At 51.1% G+C, this 24,377-nt stretch overlaps 1 protein-coding gene across 5 annotated transcripts; it reads left to right on the top strand.

The window, feature by feature from the left end:
- Positions 1-2,523: 2,523 nt before the first annotated feature.
- NPR2 (natriuretic peptide receptor 2) lies at positions 2,524-24,131 on the top strand. 5 transcript variants are annotated; one of them, XM_045580016.1, is made up of 24 exons: positions 2,524-2,657; positions 4,309-4,502; positions 6,797-7,441; positions 8,285-8,472; positions 13,702-13,815; positions 14,090-14,225; positions 14,915-15,009; positions 15,244-15,376; positions 15,621-15,705; positions 16,163-16,292; positions 16,459-16,533; positions 16,734-16,811; positions 17,031-17,135; positions 17,257-17,328; positions 19,131-19,290; positions 19,460-19,615; positions 19,753-19,921; positions 20,085-20,231; positions 20,692-20,815; positions 21,001-21,069; positions 23,101-23,275; positions 23,347-23,445; positions 23,731-23,822; positions 23,952-24,131. In XM_045580016.1, the coding sequence occupies exons 2-24, from the start codon at positions 4,490-4,492 to the stop codon at positions 24,015-24,017; spliced, it is 3,126 nt and encodes a 1,041-aa protein (XP_045435972.1). In that variant the 5' UTR covers positions 2,524-2,657; positions 4,309-4,489; the 3' UTR covers positions 24,018-24,131. The 5 variants fall into 5 exon arrangements, with proteins under 5 accessions (XP_045435972.1, XP_036289249.1, XP_036289248.1 ...); XM_036433356.2 differs by lacking the exons at positions 2,524-2,657; positions 4,309-4,502 and having other exon boundaries at positions 5,935-7,441; positions 16,172-16,292; XM_036433355.2 differs by lacking the exons at positions 2,524-2,657; positions 4,309-4,502 and having other exon boundaries at positions 5,935-7,441.
- Positions 24,132-24,377: the final 246 nt, after the last annotated feature.

Genomic DNA, 24,377 nt, shown 5'->3' with positions numbered 1-24,377 from the left:
GAGGCAGCTGATTGATGTTTCTCTCTCATCGATGTTTCTCTCCCTCTCCCTAAATTCAATAAAAACATATTTTTTAAAGAAATGGCAGCTCTGGGCTCCATCCCAGAGTGGTGGCATCCACTTCAGATGGAGCAAGGGCTTCCTGGTTTGCAAATCTTCATCCAGCTGCCTCTTGCGAGCTTGTTTGGAGGTTCTAGCAGGGGAGCGCAGCTGCTCGTATACCCTTGACCGAAGACCGGTCCTCTCCTCTTGGGGGAAAGTCGTCCTCTTCGACCGAGCGCGCAGCTTCGGGAGGGACGCACATGGATCGGTGAGGGAGGAGGGGGACACCCGCCTAGCCAGCCAGATCGCCCTCACATCCTGCCTCTTGCATTTACATTCTGCATGGCCTTTGCCTCTGTGACTCCTGCCTTAGAGCAATCTTTCCTCTTTATCCTGTAGATCCAGACTGCCACTAAGTCTTATTGTTTCTTCCTTCAAAGTATCTCATATTTGTTTCTTTCTCTTTATTGTTAATCCATTATCCCAGACCAGGCCCTTAGCATTTCATGATTAGATTCCTCCAGGAGCCTCTTAACTGTCTGCCAGCCAGCCCTCCATCGCCACAGCTAACTACGCTTTTGGTTGTACTAACCTATTGCAATCACGCAAAGAGTACAGTTGTGTCAAATCTTGCTTCAGATTTCTCTGCCTCCTCTTCTAATTTTTGGTCTTTCTAGAAAATTCTAAGCAAAGCAGAATGAAATAGTGACAAGGTCTCTTCAATTCCCTAATTCCCTACGGGCTGCTGTGATCATGCTTCCTTTGTTTCTTTTTATGGGAGATATTTGTAAACTGAGGGCTTACATGGGGAGGGGACACAGGCCACTTTTCTCAGTGAAAGACTTTGTGAAGGCAGCAGGTAGAATTTTAAGTGGAGTGGAGAAAAAAATAGGACAGAGAATGTTGTATTTGAGACAGTATGCTATCAGATGACCCTCAGGCGCGGTGAACAGTAACGAGTTGGTGACAATGGTGAAGGGTGGTGATAGGAACAGAGGGAAGCAGTACATGTACCTGGGAAGACAGGCCACGCGTGGAAGAGCCATGGATGCCACTGACACCTTCCTGGCCTCTTTCAGAAGCGCCAGTCCCAGTGTGATGGAGCAGACAGGTGAAAAAGGGCTCACTTGGAGTTTGAATCATCTTGAAGATAAATTCTCTTGACAGTTCTTTAAATTCTTTCTTAGGGATCCAGGGCTTTCCATAAAGGTTTTCCATAGAAAAACTACTCTTTTAGACCGTCTTTCACAAAATGTACTTCTGGCCCCTTAGAGTATGTTACCAGTTCAACTTTTATTTTTTTTTTTAACATATTTTTATTGATTTCATAGAGGAAGGGAGAGGGAGAGAGAGAGATACAAACATCAATGATAATCATTGATTGGTTGCCTTGAGCCCACAACCCCTGGCATGTGCCCTGACCGGGAATCAAACCAGTGACCTCCTGGTTTATAAGTCGATGCTCAACCACTGAGCCACTGTAGTCAGGCCCAGTTCAACTTTTAGAATACATATCTAGACAGGTAAGTTAGAAGCTGAGATCTGATTTGAAAACATTTTAAATTTAAAAACATTTTAACTAAAAGAAAGCAATGTATGAGTGTGAAGTAAAATCCCGTGACCTTTTAAACAATACAGCAGCTCTTTAAGGATATGGAAGGTGAACTGGACCTAAGCCCAGCTGGTGTGGCTCAGTGCTTTGGCACTGACCTATGAACCAGGAGGTCACAGTTCGATTCCTGGTCAGGGCATACATATGCCCAGGTTGTGGGCTCCATCCCCAGTGTGGGGCGTGCAGGAGGGAGCTGATCGATGATTCTCTTCATCGATGTTTCTTTTTTCTTTTCTTTTTTATTGATTTTTTACAGAGAGGAAGGGAGAGGGATAGAGAGATGAGAGATCAGCTGCCTCCTGCGCACTCCCTCCTGGGTATGTGCCTGCAACCAAGGTACATGCCCTTGACCGGAATCAAACCCCGGACCTTTCAGTCCAAAGGCCGACACTCTATCCAAACCGGTTAGGGCTCATCATTGATGTTTCTATCTCTGTCTCCTTCTCCCTTCCTCTGAAATCAATAAAAACATAAAAAACAAAAACAAACAAACAAACAAAAAAAACAAAAAAAAAATCACCTAAGGTCTAAAACCAGACTGTGCGCTGCTATTTAGAGAGGGGATTAGAGAGGTGGAGGGTTGTGACCGTATGAGCAATATTGGGGGTTTGACCTGTTTTCAGGATTCTCTCTCTCCTTTGCTGGGGTTAAAAGAAATCATGCAGAATTTTAGTAAAGTCCTTCTCTGTCTTCAACACATTTCACTGTTTCTCTTTTTACATTGCTTCCTCCTCTCCCTTATTGAAATGCTGCATCTGAAATGTATCTTTTCTGCCTCATTTTATCTCATTTCTTCTGGCTGTTCTCCTGCCTCTGTTGGCAGGTTCTTTTGGCCCTGTCTGTAGTGCAGGAGAGAATGGCAAATAATCAAAACCTTGTTCTGCAAGTCAGGTTAGCCGGGCAGAAAACTGGAAGGTGTTTTATTTCTCTGGACTCTCACAGGCCCGGAGGCACAGTCTGGTGTAGAGCAAACCCGAGGGTCCAGCGTTCGCTGCCGAGTCAGGTACGTTATAAAACTGCTGAGTGCCGAACTGGGAGGCAGGTGGCAGCATCACAGCTTGTCATGAGATCAGCATGAGCCTAAGTCCCATGGTGGTTCTAGGGCGCAGCGAGGGTCTTGAGGCTCCTTTGGCCTGAGTGTGACTGAGATCAGGATCTCTTTCCACCGAGGGACAGGGCTGCTTGGAAACCACAGCAGCTTCTAGCAGCGAGCTGACCCGATGCTCCATAGCTTTGTCCTGGACCAGAAATGAGGTGTTTGGGCTGGCCCTGTCCCAGAAGGAATTATAGACAGTGTCTGCGAAGGAGGCATTATCAGCCTTACAGAGAGGAAGTTGGATCCTATCTGGGTGCTGCTCAAGCCAGCAGGATCTTTTTTTTTTTTTTTTTTTTTTTTTTAATATATTTTATTGCCGAAACCGGTTTAACTCAGTGGATAGAGCATCCGCCTGCAGACTGAAAGGTCCCAGGTTCGATTCCGGTCAAGGGCATATATCTTGGTTTCAGCAAGTCCCCAGTAGGGGGTGTGCAGGAGGCAGCTGATCGATGATTCTCTCTCATCGATGTTTCTAACTCTCTATCCCTCTCTCTTCCTTTCTGTGAAAAATCAATAAAATATATTAAAACATATATATTTTATTGATTTTTTTACAGAGAGAAAGGGAGAGGGATAGAGAATTAGAGATGTTGACCAGCTGCCTCCTGCACACCCACTACTGGGGATGTGCCCTTGGCCGGAATCGAACCTGGGACCCTTGAGTCCGCAGGCCGACGCTCTATCCACTGAGCCAAACTGGTTTTGGCAGGCCAGCAGGATCTTTAGATTTCCCAGGCATGGGAATATATAGGTAACCAAAGTTTTCATTTATCTTACATTTTCAACCCTTCGTCCTCCAAATGAAAAACAAACCAAAAACCTTTCACTGCTGCCCTAACCAGTCTAGCCTAGTGGACGGACCGAAGGGTCCCGGTTTTGATTCTGGTCAAGGGCACGCACATTGGTTGCAGGCTCCTCCCCAGCCCGAGTCCTGGTCGGGGCTCGTGCAGGAGGCAACCGATCAATGTGTTTCTCTCACATCGATGTTTCTCTCTGTCTTTCCCCCTCTCTTCTTCTTTCCTTAAAAATCAATGGAAAAGTACCTGCCCTTCCCCACTTTCTAGTATTCGTGGCCAGTGGAAGGAAGAAGGAGGGGGAAAGATGTTTGAAGAGACATATCGCACACTTGAACTTAGAGTCTGGGCCACATTGGTGTTCCAGAGAGACTTGTCTGGGTCTTTGGTGGCCATTGCCCTCGTATAGTGAGTTCCATGAGTCAGCAGAATATCTGTACTGAGCTCCGCTTTAGAGACCAGCAAACCTGATTGTAGTCTCCGCTCTGCCATCAAAAGCCATCAGGTTGGGGGAGGAAGCTATGCGACTTCCCCTCTGGGACTTAGTTTCAAACACCTTTAAAGGAGAGGATTGAACAACATATTTACAGGATTACTTCTGGCCCTGGCATTCTGTGATTCTGCCAGAGATTGTGTCCCTTGGGACTTGCTTCCCTCCTGAAGCTGCATGTAGTTGCTTGAGATGTATCGCTTGGTCTAAAGTTAGAGCCATCTCTTTTTCCTGTCACCCTTTTGACGATTATACTCTTCTTTTCCTTGCTCAGATAAAACGAAATTCCTTTTCACGACCAGTGTTGGAAGCTGGGACTCCAGTTACCATCCCTCCTGGATAAAAAAAAAAAAAAAAAAAAAAAAGGAGCTATCTTCCATCTCTGCTGGGCTTGGAGCAGGAGACATTTGTTGGGGGACTTGCCTTTGGTGTTGGGACCTCATGGATCCAATGATATGCTCCTCAAAGGTAAGAACTGTACCATCCAGCTATCTTCCATTTGCCCCTGTGCAAGGCAGCCAGCGTTCCACGAAGAAATACTGGCCCTAAGAATAAAACAGCACTAAATTTCCCCCCGGAACCACTAGATGTCGCCTTCATCTCAGAGAAACTACCCCCCTTCCTCTCTCCCTGCACTCCCTCTCACCCTCCCTTCTACTACCCAGAAGCTCTCTCAGCTTCTTGGCACCGGGATTTCTGAAGTGGCTTGAAACGGGAGAGAAACTGTGGCTCTTGGCTGGGGGAGGAGAGTGGGTTGATGTGCGTGTTCTTTATGACAACTGAGAACAGCTAGCTCCCCAGGTCCCACAGCCGTCCCTCCCGGCAGTCATGGCATCATCCCACACAGGCTGTTCCTCAGGGTCAGAGCAGCACCCCACATAGGGGGCACCTGGGGCCAGCCTTCTAGGTTGGAAGCTTGGGAGTCGGGTGGAGCCCAAGGGGGAGAGAGTGGCCTTCTGTTGTTGGGGGAGTCTTCTGCTGAGTCAGTGCCTGAGCTCAGATATATATACAGTATAGATATAGATATAGATATAGATATATAATTTTTAATTGATTTTTTACAGAGAGGAAGAGAGAGGGATAGAAAGTCAGAATCGATCAGCTGCCTCCTGCACACCCCCTACCAGGGATGTGCCCGCAATCAAGGTACATGCCCTTGACCGGGAATCGAACCTGGGACCCTTGAGTCCGCAGGCCGACGCTCTATCCACTGAGCCAAACCGGTTTCGGCAGTGCCTGAGCTCTTATGGGTTTGGGCCTGTGCTGTGTGAGCAGACAAAGGAGACAAGAGTCTGTTCTGGGCTCCTGCCCTGCAGCAGCAGATGGTCTAGTGGCAGCCCCTGGGCCATGGTGGGCCTCTGAGGACACGGGAAGGCCCCAGAGGGTGGGGTCGGAAGAGGGAGGCTGGAGTGTTGAGTCCTAAGGCAGAAGGAGCCTCATGGGCGTTGGAAGGGCTCTGGGAAAATCGATCCTGGGCGCCTCTGGGCCCTGGAGGGGCCCGCCTTCTAGCAAGCGGGCCTGTCTTCCTGGCAGGGAGCGGTTCCTGGAATGGGGAGGGTGGTATGGTTTCCTAGGTGGAGGACTAGATCCCAACTATGTGGGGGTTCCTGACTGCTTCCTGGAGGCTGGAGTGTGTGAGGGGCTCAGCTGAGTAAAGAGAGAGGACCCTCTACCCAGAGAAGGAGCCTGAGGGGTGGGGAGAGAGGCCCGGGCTGATGGGAGAGGGTGGGACAGGGGTAGGCCCTTAGCGTGCAGGGACACCCGGGGACCTGTGCGAGCCCCCCGGCTGTCCCGGTGGGTGTGAGACCTGGGAGGACCTAGGCTGGGGGGTGGAGTGGGAGCCGGCAGGCCCGGGAGGGTGGGGCCGGGAGGGCAGGAGGAGGGGCTGCGGGCGGGGGCGGGGGCGGGGGCGGGGGCGGGCGGCCTGCCCGGGGAGTCACACTGGGCCGCCGCCGCCGCCGGGCGCAGGGAGCGGAGACGGGCCGGGCCGCGGCGACCTGACCTGGACACGGCGGCGGGGCCCAGGCGGGGGCGGAGGGAGCCCGGCCGCGCCTGCAGCCCGGCTGGGCCCGGAGCAGCGGAGCGGAGCCAGCGGAGCCGGGACACGGGCGGGGCCGCCGCGGCTCCGGATGGGACCAGCGCCCCGGGCCCGTTAAGTCAGTCCGCGCTGGAGCCGCTTCGGGAGAAGCCTGCCTTCTTCCCTGGGCGAGTCTCCCGCCTCCCTCCGCCCTCCGGCCGGGCCTTGCTTGCCCATGGTCCGCGTCCTTGGCGGGGCGGGCCCCCTCCCACCTCCCCCCGGGGTCCCCCTCCGCGCCGCTCTCTGCCCTCCTCGCCCCTCCAGCGGCGAGGCCCCCCCGGGCCTTCTCTTGGGACCAGCCGGCCCCCTCCCGGCCCCTACCCCGCCGCAGCCTCGGGTCCCCTCCTCCTTCCTAACTTCGGACTCAGAAACCTCCTCCACCTCCCTGCCCCATCCCGGTCGCAGCCCCCTGGGCCCCTCCCTCCTCCAGCCACCCCGCTGCTCCTCGCCCTCTGCCCTCACCCAGCCCCTGGGCCCCCCATCCCTCCGCGCCCCCCGGCCACGGTGCCCCCTGCCCGGCTAGCTGGCCCTCCCCTGGCTCCCGGCCTGGCCTCGGCCCCGGGTTCCAGGCTGGGCGGTGCTCGGGCCTGCAGGGGAGGCCAGGGGGGCCCCGGGGGCCGGGGGTGCTGGGGGCAGCGGGGCTGCTGCTCGCTCCCCATGGCCCTGCCATCACTCCTGCTGGCGGCGGTGGCAGCCCTGGCAGGTGGGGTGCGCCCTCCTCCCCTGGCCCGGAACCTGACGCTGGCGGTGGTGCTGCCCGAGCACAACCTGAGCTACGCCTGGGCCTGGCCGCGCGTGGGCCCCGCCGTGGCCCTGGCCGTGGAGGCGCTGGGCCGGGCGCTGCCCGTGGACCTGCGCTTCGTGAGCTCCGAGCTGGACGGCGCGTGCTCCGAGTACCTGGCGCCGCTGCGCGCCGTGGACCTCAAGCTGTACCACGACCCCGACCTGCTGCTGGGCCCCGGGTGCGTGTACCCGGCCGCCTCGGTGGCGCGCTTCGCCTCGCACTGGCGCCTGCCGCTGCTGACGGCGGGCGCCGTGGCCTCGGGCTTCACGGCCAAGAGCGAGCACTACCGCACGCTGGTGCGCACCGGGCCCTCGGCGCCCAAGCTGGGCGAGTTCGTGGTGGCGCTGCACGGCCACTTCAACTGGACCGCGCGCGCCGCCCTGCTCTACCTGGACGCGCGCATGGACGACCGGCCGCACTACTTCACCGTGGAGGGCGTCTTCGAGGCCCTGCAGGGCAGCAACCTCAGCGTCCAGCACCACGTGTACGCCCGCGAGCCCGGGGGCCCGGAGCAGGCCACCCACTTCATCCGGGCCAACGGGCGCAGTGAGTGTGGCCCCCGCGGCCCGGGCTGCCTGAGGGTCAGGGGAGGAGGAGGAGGGGTCCCCGGTGTTCATGGGCAGGCGCAGATGGAGACAGGCCGCGAGGAGCTAGCTGCTTGGGGGGGTTGGGGTCGAGAGCACCTGTGTGAGGGCTCGGGTTAGGGTTAGGGTTAGGGTCAGCAAGCTACCTTAGGGGAGCTTGCTGACATCACAGGCAGATGTCAACAAGGAAGAAGGCAGCGTGAGGGGTGACGCTTGTGTCAGGGGACCATGCAGGAGTGAGAAGAAACTGAATGTGGGGAGCCGTGCGAGTGCCCTAGAGCAGTGAGTGAGTTGATGGTCACCTCAGAATGCATGGCTCTCTGCGAGCAGAGACGGGGGATACCAGGACCCCTCAGAGGGTGGGTCTATGGTAAGTCACTGAAACATCGGTGACTTGACCAGTGGGCTTTGGGTTCCACAGAGATGGGGTGTGGAAAGACATGTAAAGCTCAGACTGAGAAATGCTGAGCAGCCAGTGCCTCTGAGGCCTGGGACAGGCAGGGCGGTGGGGGAGAGAGGAGGGCTGGCAGGGGTCTGGGAAGAGGAGGGGCTTCAGGCTGATAGCTCCCTTTCCTGGGGGCTGGATCGGGCTCTGACCTCTGCCAGATGGTCCACACAGCCCCGGGGTACTTAGGACACAGACTCCAAGGGGGGAGGGTGGGGAGCATCTGTTGGGTGGTTGATAGCTTAGGGCACTCTCTTCCTTACTAATGATGGCAGTGAAGATGGTTCCAGAGAGGGGGCTGTCTGGACCCGGATGCGTCCTCAGGGTGCCCCCCCGCCCCCGTTGTATCCCCGCTCCCAGTTGTGTACATCTGTGGCCCTCTGGAGATGCTGCATGAGATCCTGCTCCAGGCCCAGAGGGAGAACCTGACCAACGGGGACTATGTCTTCTTCTACCTGGATGTCTTTGGGGAGAGCCTCCGTGCCGGCCGGCCTTGGCAGGACAATCGCACGTGGGAACAGGCCCAGGCCCTCCGAGAGGCCTTCCAGGTATCGCTTAAGCCGAACGTGAAGGAGGTGGGGGCAGTGGAGCTTCTTTGGAGATTCTCTGCCTCTCACAAGACCCCGCAGGAGCCCAGAGCTGCAGGAGTGAAAGGAACAGAGGCTTTTCTAGCCCAGTATCATTCTGTATCACTCCCTCACCTGGGTGACTTCTTTTCAGCGTGTCTGCCAAGGCCGCCTCCCAAGATCCCAGAACACTGACTTTCCTAAGTGCCAGTAGCAGACTGTCGTGCGGGGGAGAAAAGGTCAGGAAGAGATCTGGCCCCAGTTGGCAGGAGGGCTTCCACCCTGTTTGGAGGGGCACGGCGTGATGTGGTACAATTAGGTACACGTGCTAGAAAAGTTGGGATTGTGTGTCCCGGAACAGCACTGAGAATGTTAGTGATTCAGAGGAGGGAGAGTCACTGTGGCTGGGGTTCGGGATGGCTTTTATAAAGGAAGTGAGACTGTTGTGACTTTAAAGAGAGATATCATATTCCTCTTGCTCAGGCAGCCTGAGCAAAGAGAAAAAGATTGGAATGGGCATGTTTAGGGGGTCAAGAAGATTCTGACCTGGGGAGGGGGAGGGCTAGAGATCAACCAAAGGACTTGTATGCACTCATATTACATACTAACCAATGGACACAGACACTGGGGCGGTGGGGGCTTGCCTGGAGTGGGAGTGACTGGGGGGTCAATTGGGGGAAAAGGAGGCAGATGTAAAACTTTAGACAATAAAAAAGAAGGAGAAGAAGCTACTGGCCTGACAGGAAAGAAGGGTTCACCTGACATAGGTACAGGACCTCATGTTTCACTGACTTACGTATGTAAGGAGAGCTCTGAGCTAAGATTAAGGCACTTGGACTTGACTGTGGATCCTGGAGATTTTTGTGTAAAGAGAAATATAATGGATAATTCAGGGTGGATTGGAAGAAGAGGAGGCTAGAGGCAGTGAGGCCACCTGTAAAAGGTTAGGAAGGAGTGAGGTGATATGATTTGAAATAGGGTGATGAAAGGAATGGAAAGAAATGGATTTGAGAAACAGTTTGTAGGGAGAACTGACATGATTCTGTTCATTTCACTCCTCTTATCAAAACTCTCAATGTCTTATTTACTACAGAACTAAATCCTACCTCGTTATTTTGTTTAAGACCTTCTATAGTTTGTCCTCAACCTACTTTTTCAATCTTACCTCCTACTGCCATTCATGCCCAGTACTCCAGCCCATGACCCCCGCACCTCTCTGCCCTCCATCTTTGTGCTCTTTGATTATTTTGTCTGGGATACTCTTCTTTCCCCCAAGATCTCTGCCTCTTAAGATCCTACCCATGAATTATTACTCCCTGATCTGCTCACCAATATTTCACTGACTTATGTATGTAAGTATTTATTATTTATCCTTATCCCTCCTTTTCCCAAAAAGGATTTGGATGGTGTATGGGATAACCTTAAGGTCCTTTTAGCTTGGAGATTCTTTGACTCTAAGAAGACATTTATGAGGGTTGAACTTAAATGGCCATCTTCTCTAATGAGTAAGATTTCAAGAGTAAGATTTATATATGTGATTGTGACTGACTAACATGCATCTGACTGTGAATGACATTATCTGCTTGGATGCCCTAGTATGAGTTTGTGACTGTCACACCTAAACATAGGCGGTGGCAGGACAGGTTTTATGTCATAACTTTTGCCTAAAACAGCCTTCTCACCTTTGTTCATCTGGATAATGCTTGCAGATTCTTCAAGGCTCAGATCGATTATTTTCCCTTTTCGGAAACAATCCCTGAATCTCCCGGTTAGAATGAGTCTCTTACTCTTGTGTTTAACGCTGTGTACTGTGGAATTTATATACTATTCAGTCAGTGTTTGATTCATTTGAAGGCTGACTTATTCTCTTAGTGTTTATCGAGTCCTGGCTATTTCCCGGTCACTGTGCAGGTATTGGTGTACAGTGGAGACCAGGACAGATGAAGTAAGTCCCTGCCTTTTTGGAGCTTACACTTAGTAGGATAGACAGACATTAAGCAAACAAATACAAATGTAAGTTGCGATGTGTTAGTAAATTTTTTAAAAAGACAATAGACCTGTATGAAGAAGAAAAGTCACAAGGGGGTTGTGTTTTAGCTAGTTTGGTCAAGAGGGGTCCCCAGGACTCTCCTGGAGGGAGGAGGCCGTAGCCTTTGGGGTGGAAGGAGCACCTCTGTTTCTTGCATGAGAATGTCTATCAGCCAAGGGGCCCCAGCACTTAGGGTAGGGGGAGGAGGGATATAGTTAGCGAACTGTTCTTTAAACGAATTCCCGTTTTCCTATTCATTGTAGGCATTATTCAGACAGAAAGACAGAGAGAGAGAGTTTTCTTACAATACAGCAACAGAAGGGGAAACAGGCAGTCGGGAATATGCTGATGGGAAAACCAAGGCTTGGGATGGGGTGGGGGTGAGGGGATGAAAGGGGGTCCTCTGGCAAAGCTACTCTCATCCTTTTCCAAAACCGAGGCAGGGCAAGGGTGAGGGAAGGTGGGTGGTCAGGTCCAGCCAAGGGTGAAAGAGCAGAGCGCCCTGCTCCAGAGATTCCTGGCCCACTCGGGCCCCAAACCAAGCCAATCTGAAGCAGGTGGCGGGAGAGGCGCAGCGGCCGTGGTGCAGGTGCTCAGAGACCCTCAGGTGCTGAGGGTCTCATGCTCATGGGGAGCCGCTTGCGGGCGGGGGTCATGTTCATCATTGTATTCCATGTGCTGAGTACATATTGGTTGAACTGAATTAAGGTGCGTGTTGGGGTCAGCAGGGAGAGGGCTAGGAATTCGTCTAGACAGGAATAGAGCTGGCAGGTGCTGCAAACCGGGATGGTCAGCCAGGGAAGATAAGCAGATGCAGTGGAACGAAATAAGCAACTGACCGGGCTCTGAGGACCCAGAGACCCTGCCTGAGCATTTGAGGACTAAGAGAGGGTCAGAAGGAGCATTTGAGGGTCAGAAGCCCAGGCAGAGGCCACAGCCTAGGAGGGGTCACAAGCAGCTAGAATGAAATGAGCACTAAACCAGGGGCTGTGTGGAAGGTGAACCTCCTGGGGACCATTCTTTGTCTTTTTAAGTCACAGTGAACAGGGTATCCTGTGGCCGCTGGGGAGCAGGTCGCAGTGTGGGGGGCCCTCAGGCAGAGGCAGCCGTCTGCTGCCCCTGCACTCTCCCTGGGAGCACTCCACCAACTGCTAAATCCTTTTTTTTTTTTTTTTTTGGTAGTCTTTGCTTGTCGTGTGTGTGTGTGTGTGTGTGTGTGTGTGTGTGTGAGAGAGAGAGAGAGAGAGAGAGAGAGAGAGAGAGCCTTCCTTCTTTCCTTCCTTCCTTCCTTCCTTCCTTCCTTCTTTCCTTCCTTCCTTCTTTCCTTCCTTCCATTTTTTACTAGCTACTAACCACAGCAAAAACAGTCTAGCATAGCAGTTTTTAAAGTATGGTCTTGGGATCCTGGGGGCCCCTGAAATCCTTTTAGGGAACGGTGAGGTCAAAACTATTTTAAAAATTATGCTAAGATGTTATTTGCCTCTGTCATCCTCTTCCTTCCATGATTGTCCAGTGGAGTTTTCCAGAGGCTACGTGACGTGTGATGATGTCATCCTCTGGCAGCTCAGGGAAGTGTGCCTTGTGTTTAAAAAGTTTGGCAGTTTTAATTTCTCATATTGTAAATACGATAGCTAGAGTCCAAACAAACAAAAGTTCGATAATTTTTAGCAGTGTAAAGGGGTCATGAGACCAAGAAGTCTGAGAACTTCTGGTCTGGCAAACAAACAAACCTCTCTGGGCTTACTGTTTAAAAACACGAAAACCCTATCGTTAGCCTTTATATGGGAACATAAATTGTGTCAAACCTGATCTTTTCCAGCCCTTCTACTGACTTTATCATTGTCTGTCCACAATACCCTCCCTCCTGTTTCTTTTATTCTTGGAACAGATGTTACTCAACAAACCCTTCCAACCCCATCCTCAGCCCCTCCCTCCTTTTTCATTTCGCCCGAGAGCAGGAGAGCATTAGTAGTGTGTGATCAAGCATCCAAACGCTCCCGTAAGGATAATTACCTCACAGAGCAAACTCCAGTCCGCAATGAATGAACATGAGATCCGGACTTCATTCTTTCCGACGTGGGATAAAGCGATATAAAATAGATCGTATGTGACATGTCTGGTATCTCCATACGTGCTTTCTGTGGCAAGAACAAACAAAACTGATAGAAATGACTAGATTTAAACCTGTCGTTTCACAGTGTCACATTTCACAATCTATACAGATATGAGGTCTTTCCCTGACGTTGCAGAGCCAGTTTCCCGTCCAAGGCAGAGGTCGGTCTCAATGATTGTGCAGGACTGGGCTGGAGGTGGAAGCCAGGGTGCTCCTCAGCTAAGAGAGAGGAAGTGCAGGAGGCCAGCGGGAGTGAGGCAGACACCCCAGGGGGAGGCAGACACACGCTGACTTGTGGCCGGTGAGATGTGCGCATGGCTGAGACCAAACGTGTCGTTCACTTATCTAGGAAATATGTGTGGGCGTGTGACTGTGTGTTTTCCCTGTGACACATGTCTATTGCTTAGTGACGTGTAGGATCATGCCAGGATGCAGGACCATGCTGCCTGTGGCAGGTGTTCCACACACGTTAAATGAATAGGCTCATGGCTTTTCACAGATGGAATCACTGTCTCAAGGTATTTCCCCCAGTTGTCATAGGACCTGAAATCTCTTTGATTTCACAGGGTGGAGGCACTGTGTTCAAATGTCCCAAACGGAAATGTAAACATTTTGCTGGTCACAGGAACAGTAATAAACACCCCAGAGAGGAACTGTTGCTCGGGGTGCCCTTGAGCATGAGCAGGCACCCAGAAAGAAGGGGACAGAGACGCTGTGAGTGCTGAGCAGCTCTGTAAGGAGGCCTAGGCTGTGACAGGGGCTTCAGGAAGATGAGGGGCTGGGTTCTAGGGATGGAAGACCAGGCTCCACTGTCCCAGAACCGTCCTGTCTACCTTTCATGGAGGTGTGCCAACCCTCTCCGCAGATACATTAAACACAAGCTACGCATACCTCCCCGCACATACACACATGCACACAACATGGAGTTTAGTGTCCTCTCAGCCTTCAGACTCACCCATGTATATTATATATCATGTGCATTTCACCAGGTTTCCTCTCCCGCTTCCCCTCTTCCCCTGAAACCCATCTTGGACATCCTGTTCACTTTCCCCATGTGCTGTTGGTACAGACGGTGTTGGTCATCACATACCGAGAACCCCCAAATCCCGAGTATCAGGAGTTCCAGAACCGTCTGCTGATACGAGCCCGGGAAGACTTTGGTGTGGAGCTGGCCCCCTCCCTGGTGAGTCCCTCTCTTTCCTGAGGATCAGGCCGGGCTTTGAGGGAAGCGCTCCTCCCTGACTCAACGTTAAGCAGTGGGGGCTGTCCACTTCCAGCCAGGGCTTTCCTTCTGCTCTGGCATCCAGTGAGGTAGGGGTGAACCTGAGGAAGGAGAGCAGGGAAGAAAGCAAACCGGAAGAGGGAAGAGGTAGAAGGAGACCCCAGTGATGGGAAGGGGGTGGGGGGCTGGGGCCTGGCGGGATGTCGGAGAGCACCGCTGGGGTTTCCACCCCCAGATGAACCTCATCGCCGGCTGCTTCTACGACGGGATCCTGCTGTACGCCGAAGTCCTGAGGGAGACGATACAGGAAGGAGGCACCCGGGAAGATGGACTTCGAATTGTGGAAAAAATCCGGGGGCGAAGATACCAGGGTAATGAAGAGGGTCCGATGGAGGCCGGAGGGCTGCTCTCAGGCTCAGGGTAGAAGAAAATGCAGATATCAGGCAGGGAGGAGAGTTAATAGGGTTCGGAGAACATGGCAGACGTGGGCACTTATTAAAAGTGGGGTTAGGGGCCCTGGCCGGGTGGCTCCGGTAGTTGGAGTGACATACCATGCACCAAAAGGTTTTTGGGTTCAATCCCTGGCCAGGGAAGGCAAATAATCAATGTTTCTCTCTCACATCAATGTTTCTTTTTCTCCTTCCTCTCACAACAACAACAACGACAACAATAATAATAATAGTTACTAAAAACATGTCCTTTGGTGAGGACTTAAAAAAACAAAAAAAAGGCCAACACTTGTTTGGCTCAGTGGATAGAGCATTGGCCTGCGGAATGAGGGGCCCCGGGTTCGATTCCGGTCAAGAGCATGTGCATTGGTTGCGGGCACATCCTCGATTGGGGTGTGTGTGTGTGTGCAGGAGGCAGCTGGTCAGTGTTTCTCTCTCATCAATGTTTCTAGCTCCCTATCCCTCTCCCTTCCTCTCTGTAAAAAAACCAATAAAATATATTTAAAAAAAAAAAGCAGGGTCAGGGACAGACTGAGGTAACTGGAGGAACTGCGGAGATGGGGAGGGGTCAAAGGTAGCTCTCAAAGTCAGGGCTGGGCTTCCTATCTTAGGTGTCACCGGACTGGTGGTCATGGACAAGAACAACGACCGGGAGACTGACTTTGTGCTGTGGGCCATGGGAGACCTGGATTCCGGGGACTTCCAGGTGATGGAGGAGGAGGCGAGGAGGAGGGTGTGGGCTCTGCGAGTCCGGCCTTCAAGGGTTCCGCGGGGCAGAACCAGAGGGACGAGAGGCAGGGACCGTGTTCTCTGCCGGAACTGCCTCTGGTGGGCAGGAGGTTGGGGGAGAGCAGCCAAAGAACGGGGGCTGCGGGGACACGGCGGGCGGGAACGGCAGGCGGGAGCAGGCCCCTGGGCCCAGCTCTCTCCCTCCTCACAGCCTGCAGCCCACTACTCAGGAGCCGAGAAGCAGATCTGGTGGACAGGACGGCCGATCCCCTGGGTGAAAGGGGTGCCGCCCTTGGACAACCCCCCCTGTGCCTTTGACTTGGACGACCCGTCCTGTGATAAAAGTGGGTGTGTGCAGGCACCGGGAGTGCTCCTTCCTCCCTTCTCTTCCCGTCCCCCTGCCCTCACTGCTCCCCACCGCAGCTCTCCTTTTACCTCTGCTTCTGCACCCCTCGTTTTTCTTCCCCTCAAGAATCTGTCTACGCCCTGCGCCCTGAGCATCACCCTCCACACACACACACACACACACACACACACACACACACACACCCCGCGCAGTCTTCCTCAGGGCCCCCCTCTCCCCTTTAGCTCCACTTTCAACTCTGGCAATCGTGGCGCTGGGCACGGGCATCACCTTCATCGTGTTTGGTGTTTCCAGCTTTCTCATCTTCCGGTGAGTTCTGGGCTTTTCCTCTGACCTCCTGCCCCCCGCCCCCCCATGGCCACACGGCACTGTGGCTGAGGCCAGGCAGCCCCTGTAACGTGGGCCGGAGGCAGGCCTCTTAGTTCGGAGGCTGTCTCTTGGTCCTCCGCTCTAGCCTTTTCCTTGAGTTGTCTTTTAACCTCGGTGTTGTTTTCCCATTTTGGGGGAATACTACCTAGTGATTTTGAGCTGGGGGTCTTACAAGGGCCAAGGTGAATTTTCTGTGGATGCTGCCATGTTCAGGAAAAAAAGTCCTTTACCTTTGGCCTCTGTGTTTCTAAATGAGCACGCGGCGCGTGTGTCCGACGTCAGTCCCGTGTCTCGGGGGTAACAATAGCAGCCTGAGGAGCTGCAGGGGACCCCTGCAGCCCCGCTGTTGGTTCATGGGGTGGTAGGCTCGGGCTTGCCAGTCAACTGAGGTGTGCAGTCCTTACAGAAAGCTGATGCTGGAGAAGGAGCTTGCTAGCATGTTGTGGCGCATTCGCTGGGAGGAGCTGCAGTTTGGCAATTCAGAGCGATACCACAAAGGGGCAGGCAGCCGCCTCACGCTGTCACTGGTGAGCCCTTGTCTCTCTCAGCTGTACCTCCGCTTTCCTCCGAGCTCCTGTCCTTTCTGTCCCTGGCCCTCTCCCAGCTCATTGGCCTGTAATGATAGCCCCTGCCCTACCACCGCCATCTAATGTTCCTTTCATCCTTCCGCCTCCATGTTGCCCTTGGCCCCAGCGGGGATCCAGTTACGGCTCGCTTATGACAGCCCATGGGAAATACCAGATCTTTGCCAACACCGGTCACTTCAAGGTGAACAGTTATCCGCTTGTTCTGGTCCCCAACATTTCACCCTGTCTCATTCCCATCTGTCACCTCTTCCCATGAACCTCTGCCCCCTCATAATGTCCAGCTGAGCTCCTCGATGCCCCCCCGAGTCTCCAGTATTCCTCGCACCCGGGAATGCCTTCTGATATTAACTTCCCCTCTCCCCCCTTCACTCCCACCATCAGGGAAATGTTGTTGCCATCAAACACGTGAATAAGAAGCGCATCGAGCTGACCCGGCAGGTTCTGTTTGAACTCAAACACGTAAGTAACGGTGTATGGCTTGAGGGCACAGGGCAAACAGGGACAGGGAAGAGAAGGGGGAGGACTGTGAATAGTGATCCTGGTTAGGAGGGCAGTGGGTTCATTTAGAAATGACTTTAAATTATAAGTACAATTGAGATTAAGGTCCTCCCATATAGCGGTAGATTTCCGTATTTAATTTTTAGCTCTCTCAATTCTCTTTTCCCACTTTTTTTCTAGATGAGAGATGTTCAGTTCAACCATCTCACTCGCTTCATTGGTGCTTGCATAGACCCTCCCAACATCTGCATCGTCACTGAGTACTGCACCCGTGGGAGCTTACAGGTGAGGGAGGGGTGGAGGTGACAGAGGTAGGGGAGACAGGCTCAGTGTTACATGGACTCTGTGCAGCTGATAGCTAGTGGGATGAGGGTAGTCACATAATCCATTTCATGTCACTTGCCAGGATATTCTGGAAAATGACAGCATCAACTTGGACTGGATGTTTCGTTATTCACTCATTAATGACCTTGTTAAGGTGAGTCTTCCCTGCGCCTCTTGAAGAGTTCATCCATTTTAAAATGCCTCCATTTTTCTATTTTTGTCTTCGATTTCTCCTTCTAGCCCTCTCTCCATTTCCCCTATTTCTGTTGTTGAGTAATCATGGGTTATCAAAGGGCCTGGGATTTTTAATTGGGGGAATGAGTTTCATCTGCCCCAGACAGTTCTGTACTTTGTAGAGAATTTTTGTCTTTATTCCCTAGATATCTCAGATCTCTCTCCATCTTTTTTTTTTTTTTTTTTTTTTTACCCTCCAAGAGCTCATATTAAAATCTCTCAGCAGGGAAAAGATGAATAGGGTCTCTAGAAATATTTATTGCATGTTTTTGTTTTCATAATTTATTCTCTGACCAATATTTGGCATATTTGTTCTTTTGTTCAGAAAAACTGAAATATAAAAAAGAACATTTACTAGTAAAATTAAGAGAAACCAAAGAAAATTGTAGTAAACCTTTGGAATCTTCTAATATACTACGTTTCAGCTATTTTTAGATGGTCCAGAAGTCCATGGACTTACAATGGTATAAATTTGAATCTTGCATGGGTTGGACAAGTGTTTAGAAACAAGTGTCATAGTCAATAAGCAAGCCTAGTACCGTGGTTGGTAAACTGCGGCTCTTTGGCCCCTTGAATGTGGCTCTTCCACAAAATACCACAGCCTGGGCAAGTCTATTTTGAAGAAATGGCATTAGAAGAAGTTTAAGTTGAAAAAATTTGGCTCTCAAAAGAAATTTCAATTGTTATACTGTTGATATTCGGCTCTGTTGACTAATGAGTTTGCTGACCACTGGGCTAGTGAATTATTCATAACACACTTGAAGCCAGCTTTGATAAATACATCATATATATATATATATATATATATATATATATATATATGTAAATGTAAATTTAATTTCAGAGAGGAAGAGGGAGAAAGAGACAGAAACATCAATAATGAGAGAGAATCATTGATTGGCTGCCTCCTTCATGCCCCCTACTGGGGATGAAGCCCACAACTGGGGCATGTGGAATTGAGCAATGACCTCCTGGTTCATGAGTTAATGCTCAGCCACTGAACCACACTGGCCAGGCCAGCTTTGATTTTTCTGCTTAATTCTCATAAGGTTATTTTATCAGCCCATGAGGCCAGAAGTTTCAGGCTTCTTCACTGGCTTGGCAGCTGTATCTTACTTTTGTCCATTTTCCAGGTTTTTCCTTTTTTCCAAGTTTTTCTAATTTACTGTTTTCTACACTTTTCTCTGGCCCAGAATTCCCTCTGGTAGATCAATTTCCTCCTCCATCCTTACTTGCCTACCTACACATGGGTATGCATTAAGGTTTATAACTCATTAATTTTCCTTGATGCATCTAAATACTCTTGAATCTTGCTTGGGTCTCAGCCATGTCTTCCTAAGTAGTGGCCATGCATTTGAGGCCACCATGGGTGTCATATCATTCTTGAAGTTCACTCTCATAGTCCTGTTCCCTTCACTACTCAGAAGCCTGATTGCCCTTTCCAGGGTCATAACTGATAGCTCCCCTTGTCCTTCCTCATAAGCATTTCTCTTATTCCTAGTACCTGAGTATCAACAGACTGCATATGGTACAAAGAAGGGATGGTTTTCCTATTCTGTCTGTTTCCTTGGGTTGAAACTGTGTACAGGAAGCCTTCCACAATTAGCTTACTGTTTTTATGGTCCCAAGATCGTTAGACAGCTAACTAACGCCTGTCTCATGGAGAGGGGGTATCCTAAACCAGAAACAATCCAATCCCATGACTTGATCTGTATCCTGCAGGGCATGGCCTTTCTGCATAACAGCATTATTGCATTCCATGGGAGTCTCAAGTCCTCCAACTGTGTGGTGGATAGTCGTTTCGTGCTCAAAATCACAGACTATGGCCTGGCCAGCTTCCGATCAACTGCTGAACCTGATGACAGCCATGCCCTCTATGCCAGTGAGACCCTCAAGCCCACTTTTATATTGCTCCTCTACCCTGGTCATTTCCACCTAGGGAAGGTGGGAGAGGGAGAATGACAGTAATTGGGGAACATTATGGGAATGAACCCAAGTGGTCTTGGGAATACCTGTTTTGAGGACTTGGCCAGCCTATTCCCTCTTTTCAGAGAAGCTGTGGACTGCCCCAGAGCTACTCAGTGGGAACCCCTTGCCAACCACAGGCATGCAGAAGGCTGATGTCTATAGCTTTGGGATCATATTACAGGAGATAGCACTTCGCAGTGGTCCATTCTACTTGGAGAGCCTGGACCTCAGCCCCAAAGGTGAGAGTCAGTCTATTACCCCAATTCCCTCCCCCTCTCCTTTGTGTGTGTGTGTGTGTGTGTGTGTGTGTGTGTGTGTGGGGGTGGGGGGGGGGGGGGGAGCGCTGTTCTTCATCCAACCCCTTTATCTCCTTCAGAAATTGTTCAGAAGGTCAGAAATGGTCAGCGGCCATATTTTCGGCCTAGCATTGACCGGACCCAACTGAATGAGGAACTAGTTTTGCTGATGGAGCGATGTTGGGCCCAGGATCCAGCTGAGAGGCCAGACTTTGGACAGATTAAGTGCTTCATTCGCCGCTTTAACAAGTGAGAGGGCGCTGACGGGCAGGAGCTCCCCAGGGATAGAAGCCTCATCAGGCTTAGTGGATGAGGTGGGGCTGGTCGGGTCCAAAAGGGTGGGTTGGGTAGAAAAGTATTGGGAGTCTTGAGAACCATGGAGCAGGTACCATATTCTGGCCTCCTCCCCCAGGGAGGGTGGCACCAGCATACTGGACAACCTCCTGCTGCGCATGGAGCAGTACGCCAATAACTTGGAGAAGCTGGTGGAGGAACGCACCCAGGCCTATCTGGAGGAGAAACGCAAGGCTGAGGCTCTGCTCTACCAAATTCTACCCCAGTGAGACTTCTGTCCCCCTTCCTGACTCTTCCTCTGATATTCTGCTCTGTTGGACGCTGCCTCACCAGTCTCCTGAGAACTCACCTCCCAACTGCTTTGTTACATCTGGCCACAGTCTTTCTGGCTGGAGACTGTTTCCATCCTGTCTCCAAATGAGCTGTGCTGCCTTCTTCTTAGGACATTGGTCTGCCAGGCCTTTGCTCCAGCAAGTGTATGTAGAACAACCCCAACTTGAGACATGTAGCCACCATCCCCAGAGAGCCCATTCCTCGCCCCCATCACCTCGACAGCTTACCTTGCTCGTGCCAGACTGTGCTGGCTTCCCAGCCACCTTCCTTCTTCTCCACCAGACTCCGCTTTCATGTTAGAGCTCATTTCCGATCCATCCATACACTCCTTTCCTTTCTCTCTGTCTCATCCTCTTTCTGAGCCTGGCTCAAATGGCACCCTTGCTTTCTAGTTCAGTGGCAGAGCAGTTAAAACGGGGAGAGACTGTACAGGCCGAGGCCTTTGACAGTGTCACCATCTACTTCAGCGACATCGTTGGCTTCACAGCTTTGTCAGCAGAGAGCACCCCCATGCAGGTAAGAGCCATGGGTGAGATTAGGGGGTGGGATAGCGACATGGGGGAGCTTCACTGGGGCATAAGGGGCCCTTGATAGTAGGAAAGATTGGTTTGTTCCAGAGTTCCCATATGGCTCTTGGGTTAAGAATTCTTAGAAAGTTAGGCACAAGTCTCCGGGCTTCAACTTTCCCATCCATTCATTAGGTGGTGACACTTCTTAACGACCTGTATACCTGCTTTGACGCCATAATCGACAACTTCGATGTCTACAAGGTGAGAGCTTGAGGCTACCCTTTTACTTAGACCCTTTAAAACCCAGTCTCCCTGAACCCTATATACTTTACTTGTTCCGTGGTCGTTTTCCCTCCTGAGCCTCCAGTACTCTAGTGCCAAAATGCCCTTGGTAGACAAATGAGGCTCTGGCACTCTCACGGTACCTTCCAGTCTAATTTCTTGTGAATCGTTAGGCTTCTCTAATCAGAACCATCACAAGATTCAGCCCCTATCTGCTACATTTTCCTGAGGGTATGAATACAGCTTATCCATCTTTTCTCTTCTCTCCATCCCCTCCAGACATGGAAGAGTCATACAGGATGTGGGTGCAGAATGATTAATGGGGGTGAGGGACAAGCTATGTTGTACAAGCCTTTTGTTGAAGTCATTGAGTTGGCACAATGTGCTTTATTGAGCTTGGGAGTAAAAATCATTTGGATTTGCACATTGGCTTTGTGGCTAATTATGTGGCCTTGGGCAAGTAACAGAAGCTCCCCGGGCCTCAGATGTCTTACTTGTAATATGGGAATAGATTTCTTGTGGAAAGTGCTTAACATTGCGTATTGCTAATAAATATCCTGTCCCTTTGGATTTACTCTACCATCTCTGTTATAATTGTAATAAAGACTTCCCATAATCCTTTATAAGATTCACCAATTTTTAAAATATATATTTTATTGATTTCAGAGAGGAAAGGAGAGGGAGAGATAGAAACATCAATGATGAGAGAATCATTGATTGGCTGCCTCCTACAGGCCCCCTACTGGAGATCAAGCTTGCAAACCTGACATGTGCCCTTGACCGGAATTGAACCCCAGGCCCTTCAGTCCGCAGGCCAACACCTACTGATATCTACTGAGTCAAACCAGCAAGGGCTGATTCACCAATTTCTTATATTTTCCCCCATTTTTTTAATCTTAAAAACCTATATAATTATTTTTGAAGCATTTAAGAGCAAGTTTCAGATATAGTTCTCCTTTATCCTAAACAGTTCAGTGTGTAGTTCCTAACGACAGGGACATTCTCTTAAACAGCTTCAGTACAATGGACAAAACCAAGCACCTGCATTCTTACTTTTGACAGTTTACCAGTGGTTCTCAACCTTTCTAGTGCCGCGACCCTTTATTTTTTTTTAATTTATTTTTTAAAATATATTTTATTGATTTTCCACAGAGAGGAAAGAAGAGGGATAGAGAGCTAGAAACGTCTATGAGAGAGAAACATCGACCAGCTGCCTCTGGCACACCCCCTGCCCGGGATGTGCCCGCAACCAATGAACATGCCCTTGACCTGAATCGAACCTGGGACCCTTCAGTCCGCAGACCAACGCTCCATCTGCTGAGCCAAACCGGTTTCGGCATGCCGCAACCCTTTAATACAGTTCCTCATGTTGTGGTGACCCCGAACCATAAAATTATTTTCGTTGCTACTTCATAACTGTAATTTTGCTACTGTTAATGAATCATAATGTAAATATCTGTGTTTTCCGATGGTCTTAGGTGACCCTGCTAGCGGTTCTCAACCTGTGGGTGGCGGCATCAGAAAGGTTGAGAATCGCTGGTTTAGACTGTCTGAGGCCCATTTCATTGGGCCTGCTTGACCTCCTCCAGCCTCTGTCCTATTTTCTTGCTTCCTGTTTCCTGACAGCAGAGCCTATTTGCCCATGTCCTGTTGCAAACAGGGTATCCATTAATTTAGCAAACATTTACTGAGTATTTCACAGGTACTGGGGTGGAGAAGGAAGATTTAAAGATTCCCTTGACTCCCCCCTTGGGGTGAGGGACCAGCTACGTTGTAAAAGCCTTTTGTTGAAATCATTGAGTTGGCACAATGTTGTAAAACCCTCTCCCCCCTCCCCCCACCCCCACCCTCTTGCCCCTGTATTCTCGGGACCATACACTTGTTTTTCTAGTCAATGTTCTGACCTCCCAAATGCTGTCAGGAGACAAGTGGTGTTCAGCTTGTCTCCTTTCACTCTTCCCTGGGAACTGAGACAGAGACAAGTGACATTTTAATCCTCCTCTCAATCAGGTAGAGACGATTGGAGATGCCTACATGGTGGTGTCTGGTCTCCCCGGCCGAAATGGTCAACGCCACGCCCCGGAGATTGCTCGTATGGCCCTGGCGCTACTGGAAGCAGTTTCTTCCTTCCGCATTCGCCACCGACCCCATGACCAGCTGAGGCTACGCATAGGGGTCCACACAGGTGAGGTGAACTCTCACTCCGGCCCCAGTGTCCACCCTTCCCAGCCCCTTCCAACCTGTTTCTTCTCTCAGGGCCCGTCTGTGCTGGGGTCGTTGGCCTGAAGATGCCCCGCTATTGTCTTTTTGGAGACACGGTGAACACTGCTTCCCGAATGGAGTCTAACGGTCAAGGTGAGACATTAGCTTTCAATCTCAGCTTCGGTCTCAATCTGTGCCTCCCCCCCTCTCCCACCCCCCATTTTCTTCTTTTCAGAGTTCCTCCAAATCTCTCAGTCCGAGACCACAGTTCCCAACTGCCCCATCCTTGGACATATTTAGGTTCTGGTGCATGGGCACTGGGAAGACCGAGAGCCTGCTGAGGGGTGGTGGTTGGGCAAAGCTTCCTCGGACACCACCAATTCTTCTGTTGCCCCCTTTTCTTTTCTTCTTTTTTCCACCATCCCCCATCCCGCCCAGCCCTGAAGATCCATGTCTCCTCCACCACCAAGGACGCCCTGGATGAGCTAGGATGCTTCCAGCTAGAGCTCCGGGGGGATGTGGAGATGAAGGTGACGGCAGGCCACGGGGAGGGGGCTGGAAAGGGAGGATGAAAGTCACTGTGGGGGTCATGGGGCAAGAGAGGGAGATAAAGGAATAATATAGAAGAATCTGAACTATATCCACTCCCCTACTCCCAGGGAAAAGGAAAGATGCGAACTTACTGGCTCCTAGGAGAGCGGAAAGGACCCGCTGGACTCCTGTAAACCCCGGTCCTTTTCAAGTCAGTCTCCTGCTACTGGCGCCCGGGTAGGCAGTGGCTATCATCTCTCCATACACCAGACCTGGACACTGTCATATGGGATGGAAACCAGCGCGCGCAAAAATCCTCTCTTACATGGAAGTTCTTGATCTTTGAAGCTCAGCCTTGTACATATACCTGCCCCTCTCTGGCCTGGTCCCCTTCTTCCCTGCCTTCTGTAAATATCTGTATCTAAACCAGAATATTTTGGTCAAATATAAAACAAACAAAAAAAATAATGATGTAATAGTCTAAGTTAAGGGCAGCTCCAAGGAAATGTCATATGGGGTATGAAGATGGAAACTCAGGGAATCACTGACTCAGG

The sequence above is a fragment of the Pipistrellus kuhlii genome, unplaced genomic scaffold, assembly GCF_014108245.1.
Source record: "Pipistrellus kuhlii isolate mPipKuh1 unplaced genomic scaffold, mPipKuh1.p scaffold_m20_p_12, whole genome shotgun sequence".
Classification (NCBI taxonomy): domain Eukaryota; kingdom Metazoa; phylum Chordata; class Mammalia; order Chiroptera; family Vespertilionidae; genus Pipistrellus; species Pipistrellus kuhlii.
This window is presented reverse-complemented; position numbering and strand designations above follow the sequence as displayed.

Excerpts from the sequence above, each read along its gene's own strand:
- NPR2 (XM_036433355.2), top strand. The coding sequence starts at position 6,769 with ATGGCCCTGCCATCACTCCTGCTGGCGGCGGTGGCAGCCCTGGCAGGT. Across the intron at positions 15,706-16,162 it reads TCCAGCTTTCTCATCTTCCG|TCCTTACAGAAAGCTGATGC; the intron begins GTGAGTTCTGGG and ends TGAGGTGTGCAG. Across the intron at positions 16,293-16,458 it reads GCCGCCTCACGCTGTCACTG|CGGGGATCCAGTTACGGCTC; the intron begins GTGAGCCCTTGT and ends CCTTGGCCCCAG.